Here is a 26,710-nt window from a genome sequence, read left to right as displayed (position 1 = left end):
TGTTGAGGGGGTGTGGTTTATGATTCATTCCACTGTGCTTAGTTATTGGAGACATGTTTAAAGACATGTGGGTTTTTTTAATAGTCTTCCTTCATACTGCTGGTGTTGAACTTAGCGGTGGATGGCACAGGCATGGATTAGATACGGCTATAAAACTAACAACTGCCTCCAGTCCAGCTCTGCTAGTGCTAAAAAAGGCCAGGCTTTTCCAGGAAACAAACCTGGGGAATGACCCACACAAGAGAGAGGCCAAGTGCAAAACCTTCATCTCACCCAGAGCCTATCTGGGAGTATTGATCCCTGCTGAGAAGTGCCTGGACCTTCCACATAGCCTGATACCTGTACGGAGAATCTTATGCACTATCCAAGTTCTGTGGCTGCTCCTCACAGCTGTGTCTGTTTCCACCACGCCATAGTCCAGGGTCCCTTCTCTGCCTTCGGGCCCCCCTGTGGCTCATGTTTCTCCAGTTACTGATCTGCACCTCTCACCAAGCCCCACTTGTTTAGCACTCTGTTGTCCCATTTCTCTGCTTCACTCACAATGAGCTTTCTGCTCTTGCAGCCAATCCCCGAGCTAAGAAACAGTTGCCCCAAAACCGGTCTCATCTCTCATGCACGGATCTATCAGGGTCCAGCTGCCCATGAGGACTTGGTGATTTCAGAGAGGGCTGTATTATGAACTTAGAAAATCATCCAGGCAGCTTTTCTGTCCTTCCTTCATCAAAAGTCATGGTCCTTTCTTATGGAAAAGCAGAAATACTAGAAGCCCAAAACATCGGCTGTTGACTGCCACGGAGCAAGTGAGTCTGGACCAAGCCATCTCTCTGGGATTGAATATTATTAGTACCATGTGGCTGGGTCTTAAACCATTCTGGAGTCAATGGTGTGTGACAAGTTGCAGAAAAAAAACCAGAAAAAAGCCAGAGACATGAACAAGTTAATAATGTTTGTGCAGACAGATGGCTTCAGGGTGGTACACAGGGAAAGGGATGCTGCAGTGGAGGGGAAGTAACATCACTGACTGCTTGATTTCACCTGCATTCGTGGAAGCGGGACTTTGAGTGTACCCTTCCAGAGGGGTGTTGGAAAAGTTGGTCAGCTGCAAAGTCCAGAAGAGGGTCACTAAGACTGGAGTACCTGGCATATGATGATATGCTGAAGGAGCTGGATCTGTCTCACAGGAGAAGAGAAGGTTTCTAGGAAATATAATTGCTGCCACCACTATAACTGCCTTAACTACTAGGCACTTCTGCAAAGGTATAGAGATCTGCCACTGTCCGACGGCTTAGCAGATCTGGCTGAAGAGGGGTGTTTCTGGGCATGCAGAGAGGGAGTTAGTCATAGAGTAAAGCAGAGTTTCTCTGGGTTGTGGCCCTGGCCTTGTAACACTAAACTCCACCAAACTGTCTTGGGTGACTACATGGCACTTTGCACCCTACCCTTGCGCAGCCTGCAAGCCTCTTGGCTGACTCATGCTACTGCGTAGGTGGGCTCGGGATAATCCCAAGACAGATACACAAAAAATTAGGTGGACAGATGCCCCAGCACTGGCCACACAAGATCCACTGATGCCATTCAGACAAAGCTCATTTGCAAAAGAGGTTATTTGTAAATTCTGTATTTCTGAGAATAGACATGCTGTGCAGGGGTGCTCTTCAGCCACCAGACTTCTGGTCCTGCCTCAGGCTTGAGGACAGGACAGACCTAAGTGGTTGATGTGAAGGTACAGCCACCTCTCCCAGGAAGGTGGAATGCACATGCCTTCATGCTCTAAAAAGCTGGCACACAATCGCTAAACGATTGTCTCACAAGGAGATTTTAAATGATTCCCTGAGCTGCACTCTTCTGCAGAAAATTGCGTTCAGTATTGACTGATGGGATTATATTTAGTGTGGTGCCTAACCAGCATGCAAGGATGAGGAAGTCAGCAGCTGAGGATGGCTTCTGAGGAAATGACAAATCTGAGCTATGCAAATAACTACGTTTGGTGGTATGCACATGCAGGGATGGTGGAAGGTCTTGACCCAGAACAGAACAGCATTGCAAAAATTTATAACCAGCAGCCACAAAGTCTCCCAGGATCTTCTTCTGCCTTCACCTGTCTGGGTGGGTGAGTGGAAATGTTGGATCCCAATATATTCCTGTATCTGTCTTCCCAGTGGAGCACCCTGTGAGGTGCTCAGAGGAAAAGAAGCAGGAGCAAGCTCTGTGGTCATGCACTCAAAACCCCAGAAGTGCAAAGGAACGGTTTCTGGGGCCATGAGTAAATACTTAAAAATAAGGATTGTTGATATTTTGAGCTGCATCCCTGATGACACATTCAGCAGCAGAGGCTTTCTTTTTTGGAACAAATCCTCTCAAGATAAAATTGTCAGAGGGCTTGTCTCTGCAGGGAGTTGATATTTAAAAATAGAACCTGGTGTTACTATTTCAGAATATAATTGCCCACACTTAGAGCTGTTTCATAGGATTATTGAACTTCATTTGCAGACTTAACCTGAATCTAGGTCTGGTGGCCATGACCTACCTTACACAGCTCTAACACTCATGCTCACTTTGATTTGGAGGTGAGATAAGGCCGTCACAGGATGGTGGCTTTATGGGTGAGATGCTGTTATGGCATCTCTCTTCGGGAGAAAGAAATTATTACTGTGTTGTTTAATTTCTTTTTCTAACTGTTGTCAAAGGTGCTGGCAGATCTGCACAGGCACCTTAGAATTTTCTGCGTAAACTTGGGAGAAAACATTTGCTCTCATTGGTCAGAAATACAATTGCTATGCTGGGATGTGCAAGAAGCTTCAGAGGGACCCTGCTGAGGTGACACCACCTCCCAGACAAATACAGAAATCCTTCATAGGTTAAATAAGGGGAGGGGGATAGAAGTAGTTGCCTCCAGTGGAAGTCCTGCTTGAGCTGTGCATGGAGATGCAGAACTCATGAAGGTGGTGAGGTTAGGCTCAGGCCCCTTGGGTACATTTTGGACCAGGCAGAGGCTTGCACTGACATCTGATGCTTACAGCAGATATTTGGCTGCTCCACACAGGGCCCCCAACCCAACACTGCATCCGAGGCTGCCCTGCCACATGGGACTGCTGAAGGATCACTGCAAGGAGCCTGGGGTCCAAAGCACTGCCCTCACCCTCCACAGCGAACTGGTGAGTGTGCAACCTGTGCCCATTGCCTTTTGTTTTGGGGAAGCTCCTCCTCCAAGATAGGGAAGTGAGTTCCCCTGAGGTCACGCCACCCTTCTCCTCACCTGAAATGGTCCAGAGAGGTGTTTCATAACTTGTAAACAAGGAAAATACATGTCGAGTTTGACTGCTATAAGTGAACTGAGTTACAGTCATGTCAACAAAGAACTTATATTCTTACCTAGCAAGACAACAATGATCCTGATTATTGGCTAAAAAGGCAAACATGTATCTTTGTTGAGCTAATGCAAAGTGGAACTGTTCTGGTGATAAGGCCTGATTTGCAAAGTTAACTTGTTATGACATGATCTTTATAGCACCACTATTGCATGCTTGAAGGAATGTGAATGACCTCTGTGGTCACTACAAGTTGGATTCCCATAAGCATAAGTGAATAATAAATGAATGTGCAACTAAGTCCTATGTATGTTTTGTTTAAAGCTGTCTTTGGTTGGGAGTCAAAAGAGCTTGCCAGGCAGTGCTGAAGACAAACAAAGAGGAATGGACCATGGCAAAAACTTCAAAGCTTCTTTTAAACAAGGATCTCACAGAACTTGTGGTGGCTGGTGAAGTCCTTGTAATCTTGAAGCAAGAGCAGACCAAGTCTGCACACTGGAGCTAGCTGCCAGGCAGCAAATACTGGCAGAGAAAACACAGATGGAAAATATGAAGTGGATTTGATCCAGAAGGAAAGCGGGAAAGAGAAGGGGAAGAAACTGAAGATGCAGTGCTGACAGTCATGGCAGGGAGCAGCAGAAGACCTGAATCAACCATTTCTCCTGCCCCAACAAAAAGACATTTGTCTGCCCAAACACTGGCAAGGAACTGCTTTCCTCCCCATCTCGCCGCAGGGCAGGAGCAGAGGCTGTCTGGCCACAGGGCCATGTTGGCTGAGGGCATTGCTGTGCCTTGAGAGGAAGAGCCAACACCATCAGTTCTTCCTGGGAGAGAAGGCAACAGAACCAAAGCACTTCAAATCTGCCACCCCACCCTGTCAAGACAGTGACACCCTGGGCACAGCAGCAGCTCGAGGCTGGGTTCTTCAGAGCATCTCCTGGTGTGGCAAAGCAGCACAGAAGCCACTTTTGCAGAGGTACAAACAGGTGCCTTGATAAAACAAGTGCATCCAGGAAGAGATGGCCGTTCCCTGTCTTTCCGTAATTTGCAGAAATGCAAATATTCCTGCTTCATCTACTGAGGCAGTGGATGCAGCAGGAATTGGACTGCTGTGTAAACACTGGGTAAAGGAGTTTTGTCACAGTTTCCCTCACACATGCTCCTTCCCCTGCCCTCAGAGTAACCACAGGAGTGGCTCACAGCCACTAATCCGATGCTGACTCCAACTCGAATAAGTATTGTGAGGAATGACCCAGGAGAAAATAAATGCCTCAGCCCTCATCTGCCTGGAAGGTGAAACATTTTTGCAAGGAGGAAAGGAAATTCATAGATACTCCCATTCATGCAAGCAGGAGGAAGTAATATTACACGTGCAGGCTATTTTATCTGGTTCTGGCAACTTTGCATGACATATCCTGCACATTTTCTGTTTTTCCAAGGAAGTCAAGCTTAGAAAACTTTCAGCTTCAGAACGCTCTTAGGGCTGGAGCAGATAACCTTCTTGAGATCTGCCAGCTCCCTTTGGGTGGAAAACCTCTTACCCCTGAAACCCATGATCCCTGAAATCGCGGGCTTTTTCCCCCCAGTAAGCCATTCTCACAGCTGAGATATCCACATTCCAACAATGCTGCATCCAGCTGGGTCCTTGCAAACCCACGGCCTCACATTTTATTGTATTTTAGTCGAAGTGCACAGCACCATGCTGCCGCCAGCTTCACACCAGTGCCGGTTTGAACTGAGCCACTCCAGCTGGCACGGCAGCAGCACGCACCAGTGCAGACACGGTGTGAGACGGAACAGGGCCCAGTGGCACCCAGTTACGCTCTGAAAGGCCGGGACGGCTGTGGCCGTGCCCAGGCGCGCCCGGCCGGGGTGGGCTGCAGGGAGCGCAGCTGGAGCTTATTCACAGGCGTTGCCGGGGGGTGGGGTGGGGGCTTGGCGCCGGGGCCTGCTGGGCCCTGGTTGCCCTGCCGGAGAGGCCCGGCCTGGCCGGGGCCCGGGGTCGGGGCCTGCGAGCTGGAGCCTGCCCCTGCCCGCTCCATGCCGTGGGGGCGGCGCCGGGTCTGGCGCGGCGGGCAGCCGGGGTCAGAGGGGCGGCCCCGCCGCGGGAAGTCCCACCGCCGGTCCTTAGACCCGGGCGCCGCGCCGTGCCGCGCCGAGCTATGGCGGCGCCGGGGCAGAACCTGGCCGTGGTGGTGCGCCGAGCCGGGGACCTGCGCCTGGTACGGGCCGGGGGGAGCGGGCCGCCCCGGGGCCGCCGCGGCCCGGCCCGGCCTGGCTCGGTTCGGCTCGGCTCGGCTCGGCTTGGCGGCGCCCGGGCGGAGCGGGCCGGGAGCAGGGCCGCGCTTGGCGGCGCTGCGGGCCGGGGGCGGCCGGGCCGAGGGGTGGCGGGGGCGGCCGGGCCGGGGGGTGGCGGGGCGGCCGCCCAGCGCCGGCCGGGCCGGGGTCGGGGGGAGCCGGGCCAGGCCGGGCCGCCCCGCCGCGCCGGCAGGCAGCCAGCCCCCCGCGGGGCCGGGAGCCCGCTGGGGCTGAGCCCCCGGCACCGAGCAGTTGGGGGGGCATCCGCCCCCTCGATCCCCGCCGCCGGTGCCGGGTCAATGAGCTGAACTGGCCCCGGGCGGGGAGCGGGGAAGGGCAGCGGGCGCCCCGCGCTTGGGGGGCTGAGCCCTGGGGCAAAGCGTGAGCCCCGCGGCCCGGGGGCACCCGAACCCCGAGGGGGGGAGGGCCCGCGCTGCGGGGCGCAGAGCCCGGCACAGGGCGGCCCCAGTGGACAGAGCCGCAGGGCGGGTTCGGGGGGCAGCTGCTGTACTCCGCGGGGGGGCCCTTCGCCTACAGCGGGAGCTTCAGCCTGTCCTGCTGCTCCGACTGCGGACGCTGCGATCCTCCCGGGTGCCATGGTCGCAGCGCTGCTGGGGATTGGCGTGTGCCAGCTTGGCGAGTGCCAAATCGGGCAGGGAATATTTACAGGGGCAAACATCGGCAGGCAACATTCCGTACAAACAGCGGCAGGAGGGCTCTTAGGAACACGTAGACTTTGGATACTGCAGCAGCTCATTTGGGGGATGATTGTCAGGGAAGCAGCAGATTGTTACGGTTCTGGCGTGGCTCAAGCGACATGTGCCACAGGCTAAGCGGTGCTCACATGGGCGATTCCTGCGTGGCTCCCAGCCACCTTTGGTATAACTGCTATCTCACTAGAGGCAGCCTGGCTTCTACTAGAAGTAAAAGGCATCGCCACAGTGAATGAGAATTGAGATGGTCCCTCTAGCTCAAGAATGTGTTCCCAAACCCCTGTAATTTAGAAAGGTGTATGAGAGCGTTGAGGGTGGCTGCTGGCTCCATTCTGTCTGTATTGCTGATCTCTAGGTTGGCTTACGCCCAGATGTGTAAGTTTCCCTAGGGATATTTGTATTGCTGGAGACCTCAGTGGTGGTCCTCAGTGCTTCCCTGGCCTCCTGTACTGGCAGCCCCTCAGAGTGGGATCCTCCTGGGCTTCTCTGAAGTTTCTTCACAACTGTGTGAATGGCACTCATTGCATTGCCCCACTGATCACGTAAGGAGTCTAGGCAGAGAACTCTCAACTTGTTACATGCATTATTCATACCTAAAGTTAGGTGAGATCATCTTGCCTGTAATTCCCACACCTTTCTTAATTCCTGTGGATGTGTTTCCTATGGGGAGGGTCACTGTGGCTTCAATAGCTGGCCTGTGTTACGCAAAAATGTATTGGCTTCATTTTTGTTGACTCTCCTCTGGATCTTAGGTGGTTGCCACAGGCTCCAAGTTGCTGCCCCTTGAGGATTTATTGGTTTTTATGGATGTACATACGCTCTCTTACATGTCGTCTTTCACGAAAAACATTGGCTGCATTTCCTTCACATCCTCGGTTACACCAGTTGCTGTCTCTGACCTTTTCAGTGCAGAATGGGCAGTGAGCAGAACATGCATTCTGAAGTACTTCGGGGTCTACCACTTTGGTCACTCACAGTTTTCTACAAATCAAGCTGGAGGGTTCAGTTTCCACCAAGAGGACTGGGTTTTGGCACAGCTGTTTTTGAAAGAAAAGTGTGTTTTTCTGGGCTGAGGAATGCCACATACACATTTTCAGCTAGAAGTTGGCTTGCTTTATCTGTCACCATGTTGTGCTCAGTCCCTTTGAGACAGCCAAGGTGGTCTGTACCTCTGGTGTGTTACCAGACTGCATGCTTACTGGCCGTTTTCTGTATAAGAGTTTACATGTAGATTGGCTTCTTTTAAAAATAATGCTCTGGTCTGTGTCCTTAGTGGGGCAAAACAAACACCCCACATAGAAAAAATGCAGATAGAGTTCTGAGCATTGAAAATTTCAGTAGGTTGAGTTGTGCTTGATTTGCACTCCAGTCAACAGTTTGGGCCATCCTGCCCACTTACAGCACCAATTATTCAGCAGGTATTTTAATGAAGTAGTGCTTTGACAATGTATTTTCAGAATTTCTCGTACAAAGTATGAGTTGAGAAGTATGGTGGGGTTGAAAATGTGTTTAATTAGCTAAAATGCAAAATGGTGTTCCCCCAAAGCAGGAAGGGATACCCTGCTTTCTCAGCAGTACAGCAGCAGCAAAGTCTGGCCTTGTTGTTATGTAGCAGCTTCTAACTGGTTAACTGCTGAAGCTGCTACATGGAGGACTGCTATAAAGTGATTGCTCATCTCTCAAATCCAGAGAGCAGATTTCTTGCTAACTGAAGATGCTCTTGCAAGGTGAAATAACCGACCATGGGCTCACTAATGTGTATGCACCAAATTTCCGAAGAGGAACTGGGTGAATCGAAGGTCTGCTCAAAGGCCTTGTGCCCGCTTTTGGGCTGTGGGTAAAAGGGTCTAAAATGCACGAAAATTTGAGCAGCAGGTGGATTATGGAGAGTTCATTGTTAGCACTAACTACTTTGGTGCAGGTTTTCTTAGGCACATGATCTTAGAGGTGCGTGCTGGATGGTTATCGTACTGTCATGATGTTGTAAAACCCAACAGAATTATTCCTTTGCCTTTTGAGACAGCTGAGGGAGTTCAGTGAAGGCAAAAGGTCTGCAGACCCTTTAGGTGGAAGGGTGACGTGAGGCCAAGTGACTACTTTTATAATTCTGGTTTTTGTCATTCGTCCCATAAAGAGGTGTCATACTCATTACAAGAGGATGTGACTTTAAATGTGATTTACAGTAATGTTTACAATTGATGTATACATTGGTTTATAATCATTTAGTAAAAATATAATAATAATAATATAAACATTGGAATACTAATGCTTTATAGAAATTAGAGGTTCAGAATCTTCCTGGTTACAGAACGTGAATTTTTTTGTCTTTTGGTGGGATGAAGGATTCAGCTGAAACTTGAGGCTGTTCCAGGGCAGGAAAATTTAGTATGTGGCTCTTTTCTGGGCAGGGAAAGGCAAAATAATTGAAGAGAGTGCATTTACAGGCTGGCTGTGTGCTCACTTATAATGGATGCTCACGCTACTTCACTGCAAAAGCAAAATTAGGTGAGCTTAGGGAGGAAGTGTGAACTGCACGTTGTTCTTGCTCCTTGTTGTACAGCAGTGTCTTACAGAGCAGACAGAACCAAAACCCTGATCTGTTTGTGGATTTACCTGAGCTAACCTGGACTGACTTTCCATGAGGTACTCCCATGGCTATGCACAAGCGGCTGAATGCTTTTTTTTTTTCTTTTTGTCCATAGGAAAACCGTCCAGTTCCGGAACCGGGTCCCAATGGTAGGTCTAGAGATGACTGCTTCTGTCTGCTTTCTTTGCTAATCTCTTTCTTTTCCCATTCTTTTTTTGCTACTCCTTGGTTTTATAAAGAGGTCATATGTTTCTGAGAACATGTAACACAATCCAAAAAAAGAATGCTTGGCTAAACCAGACAATGCTGTGTTTCCACTTAAGGAAGAATTGGAGCAGTCACAGATACACCCCTTTATCTGGCTTTTGTTTGCTTCCTGTTTCATCAGTTCATGTATTTCACATTAAACATGTTAAATGATCTTATTGCAGGACTAAATATTAATAGGCTAGGCATATAGGCCAATAGAAATTTGATTCACTGATTTTCCAAGGCTGAAATCATAGCTTAGGGAGAAGGAAAAATTAAATGGACTTGCTCATTTATTCTTCCTCCAGTAATAGTCATGCCCCTCTTGGATTGTATTAGCTTTTGTTGACAGGGGTCTTACCATATTTTAAGTTTTACTGTTTTGTAAATCCTTGTATAGTTTTGTATTTTAGCAGGTCTCTCATGAATATGCCATCCATCCTAATGCGTGCATGTGCAGTTCTGGTACATGTATTTACTGCTAGTAAATTCAGATGTTTCAGTGCTGGCTTGGCCTTTATTGTGGGGCACAGAGGCAGTACATCTGTCACTTTCCCAGTGCCTGAGAAGTTTTTCTGCAAGAACCTTTCTTCTTTTTCTGGCAGAGGTCCTCCTGCGGATGCATTCTGTTGGGATCTGTGGGTCTGACGTTCACTACTGGCAGCATGGTCGAATTGGGGATTTTGTCATGAAGGACCCCATGGTATTGGGGCACGAAGCTTCTGGGACCGTTGTCAAAGTGGGATCAGGGGTGACTGATCTGAAACCAGGTAATTGGAATCAAAACTGTCATTTTATTAGTTTTCCTGCTAGTCAGTTCCTTGAGAATGTGTTGATAACAGGCTGTGCTTTTTTGTTAGGTAAATTTATCTCGTCTTCTGAGCTGTGAATTGCAGTGTGACCTGCTCCTTCAGAGAGTGTCACTGTACTGCTGTTAACCACACAGCTTCACCACTGTAGTGGTATTTCTTAGGAATGCAGAGCAGTGTGTATGCTGGTAGAAGGTGCCTTCTGAAGAAGCTGGATGTTCAGCTTCAGAAACCATGTATGTTGCTCTTGCCAGCAGCCTGCTGTTGATGTTTCTTTGGCATGTGTGTTCTTGAAGGAGCAAATGACCTCCAGCAGTGGAAAGAGTTCACTGGAGCAACTGTACTAGGCCCCATAATGTGACCTCTACAGTTTGGTATGCTCATGAATGCCCTAGAAAATGGGCTGAGCAGTGAATTTTGCTAAGTTTGCTGGTGATAGCAGCTTAGGCAGGGTGGAGAGAACATGAGAGAGCTAGCAAGAGTTACAGAGAGAACTTAAGGGTGTCTGGACAATAAGGTGCAGCTAAAATTCAATGCAGGTAAAGTGGTGACTGTGACAGAACTAAAAACAAAACCAGCTTTGTATCTAAAACGGTGGGCTGACCGTCACTGCTGAAGAGTGAGACCTTTGACTCTGACACAGTTTAGGGTAATGTTGGCTCATGGTGAAGAGTGCAGATCAGAGTTAGGAAAGGGACAGATACTCAGACAGAGGACATCATTGCACATCTGGAGCTCTGCGTGCAGTTCTGGTCTCCTCCTTTCCAAAGAGATAAAAAAGAAGTGAAAAGTCTCAGAGGAGGACAAGGAGATGATGAGATGTGGAGCAGCATGTCTATGACAAATTACTAAATTAGGAACTTGAGCTAGGAGCTGGAGACACAACTCAAGGACGTGTGACACAGGTCTGAAGGCTCATGGAGGGCAGGGAGAGGGCACATAAAGGTTGCCAGTTCTCTGTTTCCTCCAGTACAAGAGCAAGGGACAGTGCGAGCCAGGTGCAGCATTCACCTAGGATGCAGCAGACCTGCAGGCCTTCTTGGCAGAGGATGACATGGATGCTAGAAGTTTACATGGTGGAAGGTAGAGGAGAAATTGTCCAGGGTTAGTAAATACAAAGAAACCACATGCAGCTTGGGAGGCCCCCCACACAGCTAAATATAATGGGCGGCTGGGAGAACGGTCAGTATGTGCTTCTGCTTCTCTCACCCCCAGACATCCCATACTGGCCCTGTCAGAGGTGATGTAGTGGGCTAGATGGCTCTTTACTTTGATCCATTCTCCTGCTTGTCACCATGTCTGAGTGGAAGCATGTTGCTGGAGAGCTTTGCTGAGAGATTTGGCTTTGGTTCGCTTCCTCTGCCAAACAAAATGGGCTGTCTTGTGTTCCTTGCAGACTTGCAAGTTGTACTGCAGTCACACATTTGTTTTCTTTAGTCCATCCTGCCTTGTGATTGCAATTCAATTTTTTTTTTTTTATTTTATTTTTTTGCAATTTGTCCTACAGCATGTGTCCTTCCAGCAGTCTGGACTTCCCTGCCATAACATCAAGATGTTTCTGTTTCCCCATAAGTCCTGCCTGACTTCCAGATGTGCTTTTGCACCATAAGCTTCCTTCCAAAGGAACAGCCCTTTCCAGCTGGTGGCGTGGTGGCCAGCAGAGCTCACCTGCTTTGCCCTATTTATTCTACTACTTACTACAGATTCTGAAAAAAATCTGGTCACTGTGTGATTGCCTGGAGTGAGGGCTGCCTTTTCATCTGCTAAGGTTGAGTGCAAGGCAGCTGGAGAGAAGTTTGTACGTGACTGAGCTTCCATCTGCTCTGTGTCTGTGGCTCTGAAACACTGGCTTTTTTAAGTAACTGTGAAGATCTTGGTGATGAGGCCACCGTGAAGGAAGTGTTAGGAACTTGCCTGGTGTGTGCAGTGTGATCTTTTCCAGTTGGCAGATGTCCCTCATGCTTCTCCTGTGCCAGGGTTTCATGCTGTCTTCTGTGATTGTTTGATGCTACTCCATACCTATGTGCCCACGTTCTTTCCAAGTAACACAGTCTGCTTTCACTCTGACAGGTGATCGAGTGGCCATTGAGCCTGGTGTCCCAAGAGAAATGGATGAGTTCTGCAAAACTGGCCGCTATAACCTGTCTCCAACCATCTTCTTCTGCGCGACGCCTCCTGATAATGGGAACTTGTGCCGCTACTACAAGCACAGTGCCAGCTACTGCTACAAGTTAGTGCTCCCTCTGCAGAGAAATACATGCTCCCTGCAGGGATTAGCTGAAGCTATTGCCTCTTGGCCCTTTTGAGTATTGCAGTGAGCACTCTTTGCTTGAACATGACATGTTTTAATGCTTTCTGATCCATAAATAACGTGTATAAGGCTTGGATGGCAGCCACTTTGCAAAGGGCTTGTCAGGCAGGTGTAGTTTATCCCCTCTGGTGCCAGACATAAACAAACATTTCTTGCACGTTTCCTGGGATGTCACCACTGTTTTACCCTTTAATTATTTTTCTTTTCCCATTTACTCCCTGCTGTTGGGGTTTTTTTTTCTGCTATCTTTTAATATCCTTGCTTCTTAGGATGGTGCCTGAAGGTCTTTGATTCTTTGAGCTGAGCTAGCTTTACTGCTGCTTTTCAGGAAACACCACATTGACTGCTGAAACCTTGCTCTGTCTTTGAAACGAAGTCATCCTACTTAGAACAGAGCAGGAACAGAAAGCAGTGTTCCTGCTAAGCTGCTTTTTTTTCTGTGGCGCTGAGTGGCCCCACTAAGCTGCCAGCATTACACATTTGTTTTCATGTCCAGTTCAGCAAACTTGAGTATGTTTTTAATTGTGGCAGGACTGACATATTTGCTAAAAGCAAGTCTGTGCTTAAGTACTCTGGCAAATAAACCTCTGCAGTGTTAGACCCACATAAGTGTGTTTGCACAAGGGTTTAAAAACAGTCTAAGGTAGTTCCCCCCTGAGGCTGGTCTACATGTGGAGCTTGTGCTTTCTCAGTCTGTATGGAGCTGGTACTTCTATGAGTAGGAATGTCCTTGGGATTGATCTTTGGTGTCTGCAGAGAAAGTCAGGATCATATCAGTTGGAAGGAGACACTCGAATGTTCTCATAGGAGTCCTCAGGCAGGAAGCTTCTTTCAAAGCGATCCCAAGCAGTTGCTGTCAGATGAGATGCTGGTCTGGATGGGACTAACTTCTCGCTGTCCAGACCTACTGTCACTGATCTCCTGTGTGTTGTTAAAATAACATTTTCTGACAACATCACAAGTTTTTGCTTGGGCGGAAGCGGCTGGTTTGTAGCTGTTGTCTTCCAGGGTTTTGCTTTTTTCTCCAGTTTGAGTTAATACTACTTTAACTATGGGGGGTGGTTTAAGCTTTGAAATGCAAAAAAGCCTGGATCTGGTGCTCCTGGTTTCAGGTGAACTATGTGGTGGCCATCTGATATAGAGCAGAGTCGCTGGCACAAAGTCACTCTGCCAGCACAAATTTGCTAAGAAAAGATGATGGCTGAGCTCAATGGGCTTTTGCATATTTGGGCAGATATTGTCTGTCCTTCTACTGGTGGACAGACTCTGTGTTGGATGCTCTGAGTAATTTGATGGATGTGGGAACATGCTGCAAAGCTGCCCTCCCCATTGACAGGACAGTGCCCAGACCCAGTAGTAGCAAATGTGATGCCAGACTCTGAGACAACTGAACTCTTGGAGTCAGCCCTTTAATGCTTCCTGGAGATGAGGGACATACAGATACCTTACAGCTGTCTTCCCACAACTGTTATTTCCGTTACTTGGTTTTGTGCTGGCCTGGCTGAGATCTGACCTTGAGCTTCCCAGGACTGTCAGAAAGACACAGCTCACAGCTCCTGCTGTGTGAGAGCCATGCTGGTGGCTTTCTGAAGGGGGCTGCATTGTGGGGCTGAGATTTATTTTTACCAGCAGTTCAGAAGGGTTTCACCCACCTCTGCTTTTTTCTATCATGTATGCTAACTGCATTATGATGCTGTTTCTGTCCAAAAGGTGTTCGATTCCCACTGTACACATTTTCCCTGACTGCTGGGAGGGTGCGTGCTGAGACCAGCCAGTGGTTGAAACACTTGGTGCATCAGGGGAGGACATCCAGAGCATGACGGAGAGACCGGGATCTGGCTGCCTTTGCTTTATGTGGCATCACCACTGGCAGCAAGTAAAAGCATGGAGCCAAATGATTCAACCCAGATGAGGGGTCTGGAGGCTGACTGATGTGTCCCAGCCATAGGGCAGTCTTCACGGTGGTACATTCACAACTGTGGAGTTTATTTCAAAGGGTATGAGTGGCAAAGGTGTTTTTGGGTTGACTCGCCGAGTACTGGACAGTTGATGTAGGGGAATTTGTAGGTCCCTGTGTTTGGTGCTTGGGCAAACCTCACTGGTAGACGGTTTAGGTGCCCTTGATGCTGCTTCAGAGGAGGGAAGGAGGCAATATAACCTCTTGAAATGCCTTCCAGCCCTGCATTTCTCAGACCACAGGTGAGAGTGTATTTTGCCACTGTGATTTAGACCCATAGGATCACAGAATATTTGGTCTTTGAGTGTCCTGGCTTTCTCATCACCCTCATAAACCTCTTTGGTGATTGTTGCTTTTGTCTGGTTCTTGCAGGCTTCCAGATAATGTCACCTTTGAAGAAGGAGCCCTTATTGAGCCTCTTTCGGTGGGAATCCATGCCTGCAAAAGAGCAGGAGTCACTCTGGGAAGCAAAGTCTTTGTGTCTGGCTCTGGTATGGTGAACATACTCAGTCTTTGCATTCTCTACCTGCCACAGCGTGGAGGGGGATGGACAGGGTGCAAGCCGTAAGCGTGGGTCATAGCAGTTACAGGGATGCTGGGGGCTGGACCCTGAGGCTGCCCTTGCCCGTGCTGCACTACAGTGCTGCATTTTGAGCAGCCCAAATGCACAGTGCAGTGTCAGATGTGCTGAGCCGACCAGCTCAAGAGAGCAGAGGAGCGGGTGGTGTTTTCCTTGCGGAGCCCCTCATATAGCAATAGCTGCTCTCTCAGCAGCTGCTCTCACTGCCCTGGGATCATGGTGACTGTGTGATCCCAAAGCTGCCCACCTGGAAACACAGCTGGAGCCTCCTTTAGCCTAGGAACACACTGAGCTCTGGGCATGTTTTTAGAGACTGCAGCTGGTGCTGTCTGGCAGTTGTATATGTTTTCTTTCTCCCCTTTGTATGCAGGACCAATTGGCCTTGTTAATGTGCTTGTTGCTAAGATGATGGGTGCAGCGGCTGTGGTAATTACTGGTAAGTCCTTTTAACCCTTAAGAGTGTGCCTGTTTCCCATGGTACAACACTTTGACTAATTCCAAATTATTCCTTCAAGTTAACTGCTGGGGAAGGCAGCCCAAGCACAACGGAAAGTCTGTTCATGGAGTAGTAATGTGCACCTGTCTAGGGGCAATCTTAATAAACACTTCATTCCCCAGGACAAGACTTTGATCTCTGAATGACTGGGGTCTATAGGAAGATGCAGGTGCTTCTCTGCTAGGTTAGCAGACCAGGGTAGTAACTTCTGCTTCCTAGTACAGGCAAGTTGTGCAGGTGGAGTAGCTACAGTACTTCAAGGAAAATAAACCAGAGGCTAATGAGTGGTCCTTGGATCAAGCCTAGAGACCTTTTTGAGACTTTGAGCAGGTCTTTTGGGAGAAGCAATGCATCTATATGACAAAGCTCTGAATTACAAGAGCTCTGCTTGCTCCTGGTGCCTCACCTCTGATCACTGTTTTCCTTCTTTTTTTTTTTTGTTTTTGAGCTCTGCTGACCTCAACTTTGTGTTTTGCCTTTGGCTCATAGATCAAGCCTTGAGGATCAGGTTTTGTTTTTGCTGTAGCACTTGTAGACCTGGATCACATGTGCTTCTAGTCTTCACCTAGTCATGCAGACCAGACAACATAGCATATTTTTATACCCTATTTGGAGCTATTCTTGGAGGTTTGCTCCGAGCAGGTTTTTTTCCTTCCTTTTGTAGTGCTAGGTGATGGTCTGGACACAGTATTTGCACAGTCCCTTCTGTGTGCAGTCCTTCTTTGCTGTCCTTCTTTCTGCTGTCCTGCTGTGGGGTTAATTTTCTAGTGATGATCCACAATGACTGAAATGGCCTTTTCAGGGACCCTGCATTTCAGAAATGGGCCTCACTTATCTAACTGTGTCCTGGAGGTTTCTAGTCCAGCTGCCACTTGCAGCCATGTCTTTGTCTAGCTGTGCCTAGAAAACTTCTGAGGGTTGAGATCCCATCTTTCGGGGCACCTACTCCAGGACTGCATAACCACTGAATGAAGAAGCTTTTTCTAGGATCCACTCACAAACTGTCATTTGTGGATATTTTCAGTTCTGCAACAATTGAAATGAGTCTTCATCATCTTTGCAGCTACTCTTTTGGTTGTTGCAGCCAGCCATTCGATCCCCCCTTCTCTTTGCCATGCTAATCCAGCCCAGCTCGCTCCACCTTACCTCAAAGGTTTGGGCTCTTCTCTGTATAGCTTGCCTTTCAGAAGGCTCTTGCTCCACCTCCCACGCTTCGGGCCAGCTGTATTTTTGACCTCTCTCTTACTGTGTTTCCTTCTTTGGGCTGAGAGACAAAATTCAGGTCCCACACTTTTGTCTTTGCAGAAGCATCCTTCAGTAGTAGCTGATGTCAAAACCTAAAGCAGATTATTGCCTTCTCCCTAAATCCTCCTGCCGCTGAGTCCAGGGCATTTTTTACTCTGCTGGCCCCACCCTGCATGCACGTGCTTGGTGGATTGTGATCAATCCAGGCCTCAGATTTTGCAAAGTGTTGTTATTTGAGGATGATGGTTGCTATGGCAGGAAAAGCAGCTCTGCCTTCACGTATGAGGAACCTTGCTGCTGAGCTGAGCTGGTGCAGGAGCTGATGAGTGACTGAATCCTTGGGTGGGGAAGGGCTTGGTGAGCTGGCAGGGGTTGGTGGGGCTGAGGCAGCTGGTTTAGCCTGCTGCCCCATCCCTGGTCCTATCTGGGTGTATTCTTCCCTGTAACACTGGGAGCTGCTCTTGCCTCTGCCTGTAGACTGCTCCTGGGGACCTTTGGCAAGCAGTTCTCTATAGCACCTGCCATGGGCTTCTGGTGGCCATAGGAGGTTCTTGGTACCTGGTTTGTAGGGTCAACAAGCTCAGCGACATGGAATTGATCCCTTCTTATATTGCACCTTGGTCTAGGTAATGATCCTGGCTTGTAGACATCTCCCACCTGAGAGGTGTTTGGCTGAGATGCTTGGAGACACCCGTGGAAGGTGCTGTTTCTAGTCAAATATTTGTATGTAACATGAGCTGAAGAATGGATTTTGTTTGGCTCATTGCCACTGGGGATTTTGCTGCCTGTCTCAAGGAACTGCTTTTTCTCTCAGCTTTAGGAGCCAACACCTGTGAGGTGGCCCTCTTGTACTTTGCTACCAGGTTCTTTGAATTAATTGCCTGGAGGTTTTATGATGTGTTTATCTGTGAAGAGCTGTGTCTGCACAGCACTTAAGGCTTTAAATGTTTGTTTTGACAAGCAGCACACAAACATAGGAATACCTAAAAGCTTTTCCCTGACCTGGGGAGAACTCGCCTCCTACAGCTTCTGTGGTGAGTGTCTTTGGCACACCTGGAGTCAATGAATTTCGGAAAGTTATATCTCTGCCAGGGGGTCGGGTCCCTTCTCTGGGAGAGTGGCTGGCACTGTAGCTAGAGACTAATGCTCAGCCCTACCCTTGCAAAGGCTTGTGTGTGTCAAAGCTTGCCTTTCCTCCTAGATACAGCAGCTTGCCTGATAAAAGGTATTAGTGCTTCCGATATCTTTGCTTTTCTCCCTGAAATGCTTTATTCCTGTCAGACTAGTGTTCTTCCTTTTGTGGGGGGAGGGTGTTGGTGTATTTGATGGACTGCAGTTAGGTGCAGAAGATCAGTTTGTTTCATGGTTCCTCATCTACTCTTCCCTAAGGTATATGACTTTCTGTGCTCTGCTGCTGAGTGGGTGTGATTGATATTTATGGGCAACCTTCTCCTGTTCTTCTGCCTTGCTGTGGACAGTGGGTATAGCTGTTGCTCTAAAAAGCTGCTTTTCTCCTTAGGGGCACGTAAAAGAGCAGTCTTATTCCCCAGAAAGTGAGATGACAGTTTGGGTAATTTGTATGGTGGTGCTGGACTGTCTTGCCTTACTCTGACTGTCTCTAAAGATGAATTTAGTAATTCCTACTTAAGGGAAACTATTCCCCTTGTGCTATTTAAACCTGAAGTCCTGGGTACTGGTGCCTCCAGAAACCCTGGAAGTCAAGGCCAAGGAGGATGAAACCAGGAAGAGTTCAACTCCTTTGTGAAAGAAGATCAACATAGAAAGTGTGAGAGTTTCAAGCCTGTTAAGGCTTATAAACCATCATGAGACGCTTAAGTATAATTTGATAACTTCCATGGGAGCAGAAATACAAGAATGGGCTACTCTTAGTCTGGCAGTTAAAACTTTAATTAGCTCCAGCAGCCAGGAAGTGAAAACAAATTTCTGACTGGAGGCCAAATGCAACCCTTTAATTCAGGGGTCCTCAAACTATGGCCCACAGGCTGGATACGGCCCTCCAGGGTCCTCAATCTGGCCCCCCGTATTTACAGAACCCCCACGCACCTCCCCCCCCCACCCCGGGGGGGGCTGGGGGGGGAAACCAAGCAGCCACAGATGACTGCCTGCCACTTCATCCGCACGCCGGCCCCCTGGTTAAAAAGTTTGAGGACCCCTGCTTTAATTGTATAATTGACCAGTTGCCCAAGAGTTGTGTGGAGTTCAGCTGCTGCAAGGTTTGAAACCCAAATGACTTGGTTCTTCTCAACACTTAAAAGTGTCTGGAGCTCTAAACAATATGGTAAACTTCTCATTGGTAACCTGCAGATCTGTCGGCTTCAGCAAGTGCTTGGTAGTGATTCACTTAGGCCAGGTACACTGAGACGTTATCACAGCCCTGACCAGGTCTGACGGTATTGCTGGTGCATCCTGTATGCCTCTCTGACGTGAGGGCTTCCTTCGTGAGCAAGTTGGCAAACCAGAGGCCAACTATAGGAAAGGTGGTGGTGGGGGGGGTGTTTGCTGCCTGAGAGTGACTTCAGTGGCCACTTTGAAGCATTGGCTGGGAGGGCCTGTTGGTCCAAGGCACTGCCTCTGGATGTATTACTGCCAAAGAGACAGTATAAAATATAGTAAGTGACTAGGCAGAGACTGTAAATGGTTGAATCCAGCTGTGTCTGCTGCAAGCTGTTGTTTTGAGGCTGAACTTCATGGGGATTTCAGTCCGTTGCTGGGAGCACTGTCAAGCTCCCCTGGCCTCTTTGCCATACAGTGAGAGTTGGGAGACACAAGCCATGCCAGGCAGAAGTCGTTTGGAGGCATTTCAGGTGCCTCAGAAATGCCCATGCCCTTGCTGCGTGGGAGGTCTCTGAGTGCAGCTCAGCTAGCAGAGGGTCAGGCATGACCATATGTACAGCCTGAGGGGCAGACGTGACTAATGCCTCCTGCAGCCACAGGAGTGAGAGCCCGTGTCAAGGCTTCCAGGGTGATGCTGCCCTCACTTTTCAGCCTTGGCTTTTCCTCCTTTGACTGCATTTTATTACCCTTTATTTTTCCTTCTTGAAACTCCCTCCTCAGGTCTCCTGGATGCTCATCTCAATGGGTGTGACAGCACCCAGCATCTCAAGCGCTTGTGCTGCCAGTGGGGGCATGTCTGTGCTGTTCATCATGTGATGGGCAGGGTAGGTCCTCTGGCCTGTCTTCCTCCCAGTGCTGGGACTGAGTCAGAGTGGCTCATGTCAGAGCAGTAGCCTTGTCCTCCTCCTCTTTTCCCTTGATATTTTCCCCCTACTCCATCCCTGACTTCTCTGAAGACTGTGCCCTGGTGAGAGGGGTATGTTCCTCTTTGTGGTGTGTGGGTGCACAGTGTGTCCTGGAGAGGAGTGTGCCCCTGGCAAAGGTATCATTTTCCAAGTATCCAAGCCTAGGACCTCTGGCAGGAGACATTGCTCACCCTTGAGGTTTGGGTCTAGGAAATCTTGGCTGTTACAGCTCAGTTTCCATGTTTGATCTGAATGTCTTTTCCAGTGCCAGCACACAGGCCCTTGTAAATCACTGCTTCGGTGCAAGGCGAAGAGGTTGTTTCTGCCTGGGAAATGCCTCTCTTCTCTTCTGTCCTCCTCCTTATCTCCAGAGATGTCCTGGTCACCAGTGGTGCCTGGAGAGGGATGGGTGGCTTCCTTCCTGGGGACGTGGAAGAGAAGACACAGTGTGGCTACTCACCTGGGCAGTTCGCTTCGTTTACAAACCATTTTATGGATCTTCAAAAGATATCTACAGCACTGTCAAGGTCCCTGTAGACAGATTACCAGAGTACAGCCATGCCCTTGCAGATATTTATCAACACCAGCTTTGCTGCTGTGTGTTAATGGGCTGTTTGAAGTCAGTATTTTACTAGATCCATTCCCTTTTTTTTATGGGCTTGCCTGCTCATTCATCTGTAACAGAAACTGCTTGAGAGAGGCTTAGCAGCCTCCAGTGCTGTAACAAGGAGGCTAAAAGGATGGGAGAGGTCTATAACAGCAGGGCAGCACTTAGTGTTGACAACTAATGCATTCTGCAGTTTGCTCAGCTGAAAGCATCTGCTGATGGTTCATAGAGGAAGCCCTCAGAGAGCTTGTGATCTGCTCTTATCTGGTACTGTTAGAAGTGAAATGGCCACATTAATGATACTCTGAGCCTGACATCTCCTGTCAGAAAGGCTTCTCGGTGCTGTGCTGTCCATAGCTAGGTGATTTCTGGGCCATCAGGAAGGTCAGAGCAACCTTGCCTCCCTGCCTAGTGCCCTTTGAGAGGGAGGTATCCTTGAGGGTGTGAGCAATAGCAAATGATCTTGAGAGCCAGGGAAGGAAAATGCAGGAGGGGTGGGGTTTTGCCTCTCTGTAGGCTTCTCTCTAGGTTAACTTGCTAAGAGTGTGTATAATGTGGTTTTTTTTACAGTTAGTTTTCACTAGTGGGTTTAGGTTCTGTGTGAATTAGTGAAGCTGCTTCATGAAAGAGTCATTGCCAGAGAGACACCAGGCAGTGCAGCCTTTCTTAGATGGTGTCAGTTTTGTTAAGATGCAACCATGCTGTTCAAACAGGGCAAGTGTAGCTCAGCACTGACCTGTCTGTCTTGCCCTCCTGCTGCCTTTTGCCTTTGCCTGCACTGAGGTTCCTCTGCTCTTCAGCGTGGAGACAGCAACATGCCAGTGCTTGGCCACTGCTGTTCCTGCTGTGGTTCCTGCTTGTGGCATGGGTGTGCTTGCCCTTTGGAGTTTGGAAGCTTGGCCTTCTAGTTTGCCTTGGCACACCTTGGATGTTCCTGCAGTACCAAAGAGAAATTGAGAGATCTACAGTCATCTTAGAAGACACTCCTTAAGTCTCCTGGTGGCAGCTGTTTCTTCACTCAGACATTACTTTGCATGGTGTGGTTTTCATCTGTGAGTTGGTGCTTTAGCCTCTTTGAAGCACACCCTCTTCTGCAGCTGGAAAGCTTTTCGGCATCTGTGTCTTTAAGTTGTCCTTATCACTAGTCCTTCTCTGTCTGCCCAGAAAAGTGAGCAGGTCTCCTCCCTGCCTCCTCACTGAATGCTGTGTGAATTTGAGGGAGGGGATGTAGACCCTTTCCTCTCCTGTTTGTGTGCTGCCCTGTGAACCCATGTTCAGACCCCAGACGTATGTGTTTCCATCAGGCCTCCTTGATGGTGACCTACTTGCATCAAGGGTGGGAAGCCCTGTGGTCTGAGAGCTCTACATACATTCTTGAGAAGGTACTAGTGGGCTGCAGTTCCCCACCTTGTCCTACCACATAACAAATACTGTCTTCTCTCTCCTGAGAGAGTTGACAGCTGGTCACCAAACAAAGTGGCTCTGTGGAGATTGTCAGATGGGGGTAGGAAGCAGATTACAGGGTCAGGTTCTTCCCTTCTGCTTCACATAATGCTCCAGTTCTTGACTTGTTTTGTGTTCCCCAGATTTATCTGCATCTCGCCTTCAAAAAGCCAAGGAGGTGGGGGCAGATTTCACCATTCAGGTGAAGAATGAGACCCCGAAGGAGGTGGCCTTCAAAGTGGAAAGTCTGCTTGGCTGCATGCCCGAGATAACTGTGGAGTGTACAGGAGTGGAAGCCTGCATCCAGGCTGGCATTTATGTGAGTATTGCTTGTCTGGCATTGGCTTTTCTTTTTCTGGGACGCTGCAATGAATGACAGTTATTTCTCTCCCATAGTGCTTAATTTCGGTGAGCTTGGTGTGAGGGAGAGGAGGTGCTCATTAGACAACAACTAAGAGAGACAATTAAAGAGTTAACGTCTTTGCAGGCAGCATGGGGATAATTGTCTGATTTGGCTTTACCACTTACCGAAGAGACTACAATAAGACCCTGAAACTCAGCATGGCTACGCAGCAGTGTCAGAGTAGGACAGCATCTTACATCAAGTTGACGATATGTCCTAATAAGGAGAATAATTAAGAAAACTAATTCCAGCAGGTGAAGAAAGCAGTTAAGGAGATGTTTTGCTGTCATGAACTGCCTGATGTGAAGCTGTGGAGCAGGTAGCACAGTTTCACAATGAAAGGACAGGAGACAAATGGGACAAGCTACAAAAAGAGAAATTCCAGTGGAGCATCAGGCTCTTAGTTTTAAATCTCTCCCATTAATCCCAAAATCCAAAAGTACTTCTCATACTCCTAAATGCTAGTCATTTTTCAGAATAAGATTTAGAAAATCCTTCAGAGATTTTCAAAAGACTGCTTTTTTAAGCCTCGTTTATTGTGTGTTTCACACTTGCGGGCTCCTGACAGGATCCTGCCTCTCCCCTGGCTTCTCTGCTGTGCCCTGGACAGTCCATTACAGCCACAAAGTGTGGCTTTATTTTTTTACAGACTGCTGTGCAAGCTCAGGTGACTGTGTTTTGCAAAATGTAACGTATTTTTATTGTGCTTGTTCTCCAGGCCACTCGTTCTGGTGGGACCTTGGTGCTGGTGGGGCTGGGGCCTGAGATGGTCACTGTGCCCATCGTGAACGCTGCCGTGCGAGAGGTGGATATCCGGGGGATATTCCGCTATTGCAACACGTGAGTCTTGTGCAGCATGGGCTGATGTGTTTCCAAATCTGTCTGTAAGAAGTTCTTGCTTTCCACAAGGAGAGAGGGTGTGGAAAAGGCTGGTTTTCCTTACCAGCCTTTGGTTTCCTTTACCATGGTTAAACCTCATGTCACTCTGAAATGCCAGCGCAGCAGTGCAGACAGTCTGACTGATGTGTCCTGCATTTTGTGCCTTGGTTCCTGTATGAACACTGCGCTGCAAATTTGACCACAATAAAGCAGCCCAGCTGGGTTCTCCCCCTGTTCCATTTCATGCAGCATTTGGTGCAAAGAAAGGAAGAGACCCTATAAACCCTTACTCTGCTGCAAGCAAGCAGGCCAAAAAGGGGTGTGTGTGGAAATCATAGTTAACATTTGTGCCATCAACTTTTATGCCCTGTAGAAAGGGAAGGCCAGGTGCTGGGGGTGTTTTGCAAGAGACTGGCTTGTCCACAAGTGTGCTGGCTCATGGCTCGGCAGGGAGGAACACAACAGCTTTTAGCTGCTTTCAGCCCGTTGTGCTGGGAGATCTCTAGGCAGCAGATTGACCTGGCCCTGACCCTACACACTACTTTGTGAAAAGCTGGCTGCCTCCTGGCATTCACCTTCCTAACTGTTATATTATCTATTTTGAGGCAAAGGATATGGGTAATCTTAATTCTGGGCAAAGAGTCAAAAATCCCAAGTGCCATGTCCTATGCCAAGCTGTGTCCAGCTCTGTTCTCCTTGCTCATCATGGAAGGAAATCACATTGTCAGTCTTGTTGGAGATCAGTAAATGCTGGGATGAGCAAGAGCCTTGTTTAGTTTCCTTCATTTATCTGGAGCCAGTCTGGAGGTATATGTGCTCTCTCCAGAGGACTGAACTGCATGGCTCATGGACAGGCAGGTCTTTGAGACTACTGAAAGCTGGCCTCGCCCTGTAGGCAGGTGAAGCTCAGCTGCCCTCTCTTCGGTCTTGTACTTCTTGGGCAGGGCTTGAAACGCAGCATTGCACATTTGCAACCTGATTTTTGCTATGTTCAGAGCTGTAGTTTCTTGCTAGTGGAGCAAGAATCCTTACTTAGTCTGTAGAGATTGACTTCCAGGAAGGATTTATGAGATGCAATCAAGCTCCTTCTTAAAATGAGAAATGTCTTTTAAATAGGCAGTTTGGGAATTAGATTAGCCGCTGCATCCCTTTGTATCCCCATCACTCTAATTTGGTCCATTCAAATGGATCAGCAAGGCAATCAAATTGAGGGTGTCTGTGCCAGAGGAGAGGCTGGAAGCTGACTGAGGCTTCTCCTTTCTTCTTCCTGCACTGAGTCAGTGCGTTTGAACTCCATGGTGATCATTCTGCAAGTGAGGAGACCAGGTGAGTGGAGAGCGGTGCACAGCAATTCTTTCATTCAATGCTTCAGGAGTACAGTTGTTTCCTGTAATTCTCACTTACTTAGCCTCTTGTAGGTGAAGCACAGCCAGCTGTCTGTGTATAGCAGTGCCTGCCTTCTCGGTGCTCAACAGCCCAAAGCAGTTGGCTTGTCCCATCTCCCATGCCTGATGCTCGAGGTTCCCATTCTGGAAGATTGTTTGCAGGCAAAACTCCTCTTGCTTGCCTGGACTAAGGAAATTACTGTAATGAAACCAGGCTGCTCCGTGCTCTTTTCTTGGGGCTCCAAACTGGGGGCTGCTGTCATCCTTTGCTCTTTGTTTCCTGTCCAGGTGGCCTGTGGCAATTGCGCTGCTCGCATCCAAGCGGATCAATGTCAAGCCTTTGGTTACACACCGTTTTCCCCTGGAAAAGGCTCTTGAGGCATTTGAGACCACCAAGAGGGGTGAAGGGGTCAAAGTCATGTTGAAGTGTGACCCCACTGACCACAGCCCCTGAGATGCTGTGGTGACCGGCCCTCTCCCCTGTCACACTGCCTGCCCGGGATGTGAAGCATGAGGCCACAGGAGGCTGATGTATGGCTGTTGCATGTTTATACAGTCACCTTGTGCGGGCACTGCCTTGTAAAGGGTGAATGGCACTGAGGGATACACCATTTGAGTATTAACAGGTAACTACAAATGAAGAACCAATAGGGGATAGTTTGAATCAAAATGCTGCTGTTTGATTAGGGACTATGGTTCACACAGCTGGCTCTCCCCCGGCAGACCCCACGTGCAGAAGAGCCTGGGTGTCTCTGTGTGTATTGGGCAGAGCTGCCTGTGTCTTTTCAGTCACACCTTCCCTCAGGGACACTCGGGGACTGTATCGACCTGCAGAACAAAGCCTGGCTAGCCCACCTCTATGGGAAGCATCTGCACATTCAGGCTGTTCTCTTTATGCTCTTTGCAGACAGCAACTGTGGGTCCAAAGCTCTGGGCATTTTTGAAGAAGCTAGTCTGGAGGCCAGCTGGGACTGTATCTGCTGTGTCATCCCCCCACAGCAGCTCCCCACAGGGCAGAAGTGCCGATCCAGGACAGGCTGCGGTGTGTTTGCAGGGAAACTGCCCTGTCTCTGGCTGGGACCAGAGAGAGCCCTGTCCTTACGTGGTTCCCAAGGAGGGGCTGCTGCTGGGGGACAGAGCTTGCTTTTACCATGGAGGGGAGTGAAGGTGACAAGTAAGGGAACAGCATCACTGAAAGGTTTTACCACTGCGAATGAATTGTAACTCTTCCCAGATATCAGGCCTTCCTGCTGAGCTTGTGAGCCATGAACAAGGTACTAATGAGATAGCAGGTTGCAGATTAATCTAATCTTTGATTACAGTCATGTGTTAATTTTACTACTGAGAGATCAGTCCCTTTCTTGGGCTGGTACTGAACTTTCCTCAATAAAAGCTATCTGCCTGATGTGTCTGCATCTGTTAAAGAATTGGGTGCAGGGTCTGAAGGGGTCCATGGGCCCTGGGGAATGTGCAGACCCCTAGGCTATTGCACTGCTGTGTCTTGCCAGGCTGCAGGTGAACTCGGTGCTAGCTGCACCGTGAAACCTTAAACAGCCCAACTGTTTGCAAATCAAAGCTTGTGTTTGTTGCAGAGGTGGCTAAGTTAGTCTTGGCAGGTGTAGAAGCCTGCAAGTCTGTGCTGTGCTTTACACAGCTGAGACATAACCCAGGGGAAATTTCCATAGCCAGAAGCAGCGGTCAAAGTACTGTTCAGAGTAAACTGGGTTGTTAATGTGTCAGCCTGAGCAGGTACAAACCTATCTGAGAGCTTGACCCTGTAATTGGATGTGGTATTAGCAGAGCCTGTCCAAGAATTACTAAAATGCACCTTGCCAAAGGGGGTGTGATGGCTGTGGGAGGGGGAGGCTGCCCAGCTTTTGGCAGCAGGTGTGAACCAGGACTTCTCACTGAGCCCTGGGGCTCTCCTGGCCCCCGACTCCCATGCTGGGGGGAGCCCCACTGGTCTAGCTGGGAGACCACTGGCCATTGCAAGACCCTGTTAACTGCTGGGAAATGGAAACCTACTCCCTTGGGCTTGGGAGGCTGTTTAACAGCCGGAGGGCTGAAGCTATTCCCATGGGTTAGCCTCTTCGGGCTCCTCAGCTGTGATTTTCTCCCATGCTGGGTTTTGCTGGTGGCATTGGCACTGCGGGGGCATTGCTCAGGGTGATGGGTCTGGT

The 26,710-nt window shown here is 48.9% G+C and overlaps 1 protein-coding gene across 1 annotated transcript; it reads left to right on the top strand.

Moving 5' to 3' along the window:
* The first annotated feature begins 5,425 nt into the window (after positions 1–5,425).
* On the top strand, positions 5,426–25,935 carry SORD (sorbitol dehydrogenase). The gene is made up of 9 exons (XM_040601600.1): positions 5,426–5,530; positions 9,022–9,055; positions 9,761–9,925; positions 12,035–12,194; positions 14,605–14,723; positions 15,183–15,248; positions 22,007–22,182; positions 22,985–23,106; positions 24,819–25,935. Exons 1-9 carry the CDS (start codon positions 5,471–5,473, stop codon positions 24,982–24,984), a joined length of 1,068 nt encoding a protein of 355 aa, XP_040457534.1. The 5' UTR covers positions 5,426–5,470; the 3' UTR covers positions 24,985–25,935.
* The last annotated feature ends 775 nt before the right edge of the window (positions 25,936–26,710 follow it).

This window comes from Falco naumanni, chromosome 7 (genome assembly GCF_017639655.2).
Source record: "Falco naumanni isolate bFalNau1 chromosome 7, bFalNau1.pat, whole genome shotgun sequence".
NCBI lineage: Eukaryota > Metazoa > Chordata > Aves > Falconiformes > Falconidae > Falco > Falco naumanni.
The sequence above is the reverse complement of the archived record's forward strand: the minus strand, read 5'-3'. Positions and strand labels throughout refer to the sequence as shown.

What these genes read in the sequence shown, in the direction of transcription:
- SORD (XM_040601600.1), top strand. Translation starts at nt 5,471, where the DNA reads ATGGCGGCGCCGGGGCAGAACCTGGCCGTGGTGGTGCGCCGAGCCGGG. An exon ending in AGCGGCTGTGGTAATTACTG is followed by an intron (nt 15,249 to 22,006) that starts GTAAGTCCTTTT and finishes TGTGTTCCCCAG; the next exon opens with ATTTATCTGCATCTCGCCTT. An exon ending in ATATTCCGCTATTGCAACAC is followed by an intron (nt 23,107 to 24,818) that starts GTGAGTCTTGTG and finishes TTTCCTGTCCAG; the next exon opens with GTGGCCTGTGGCAATTGCGC.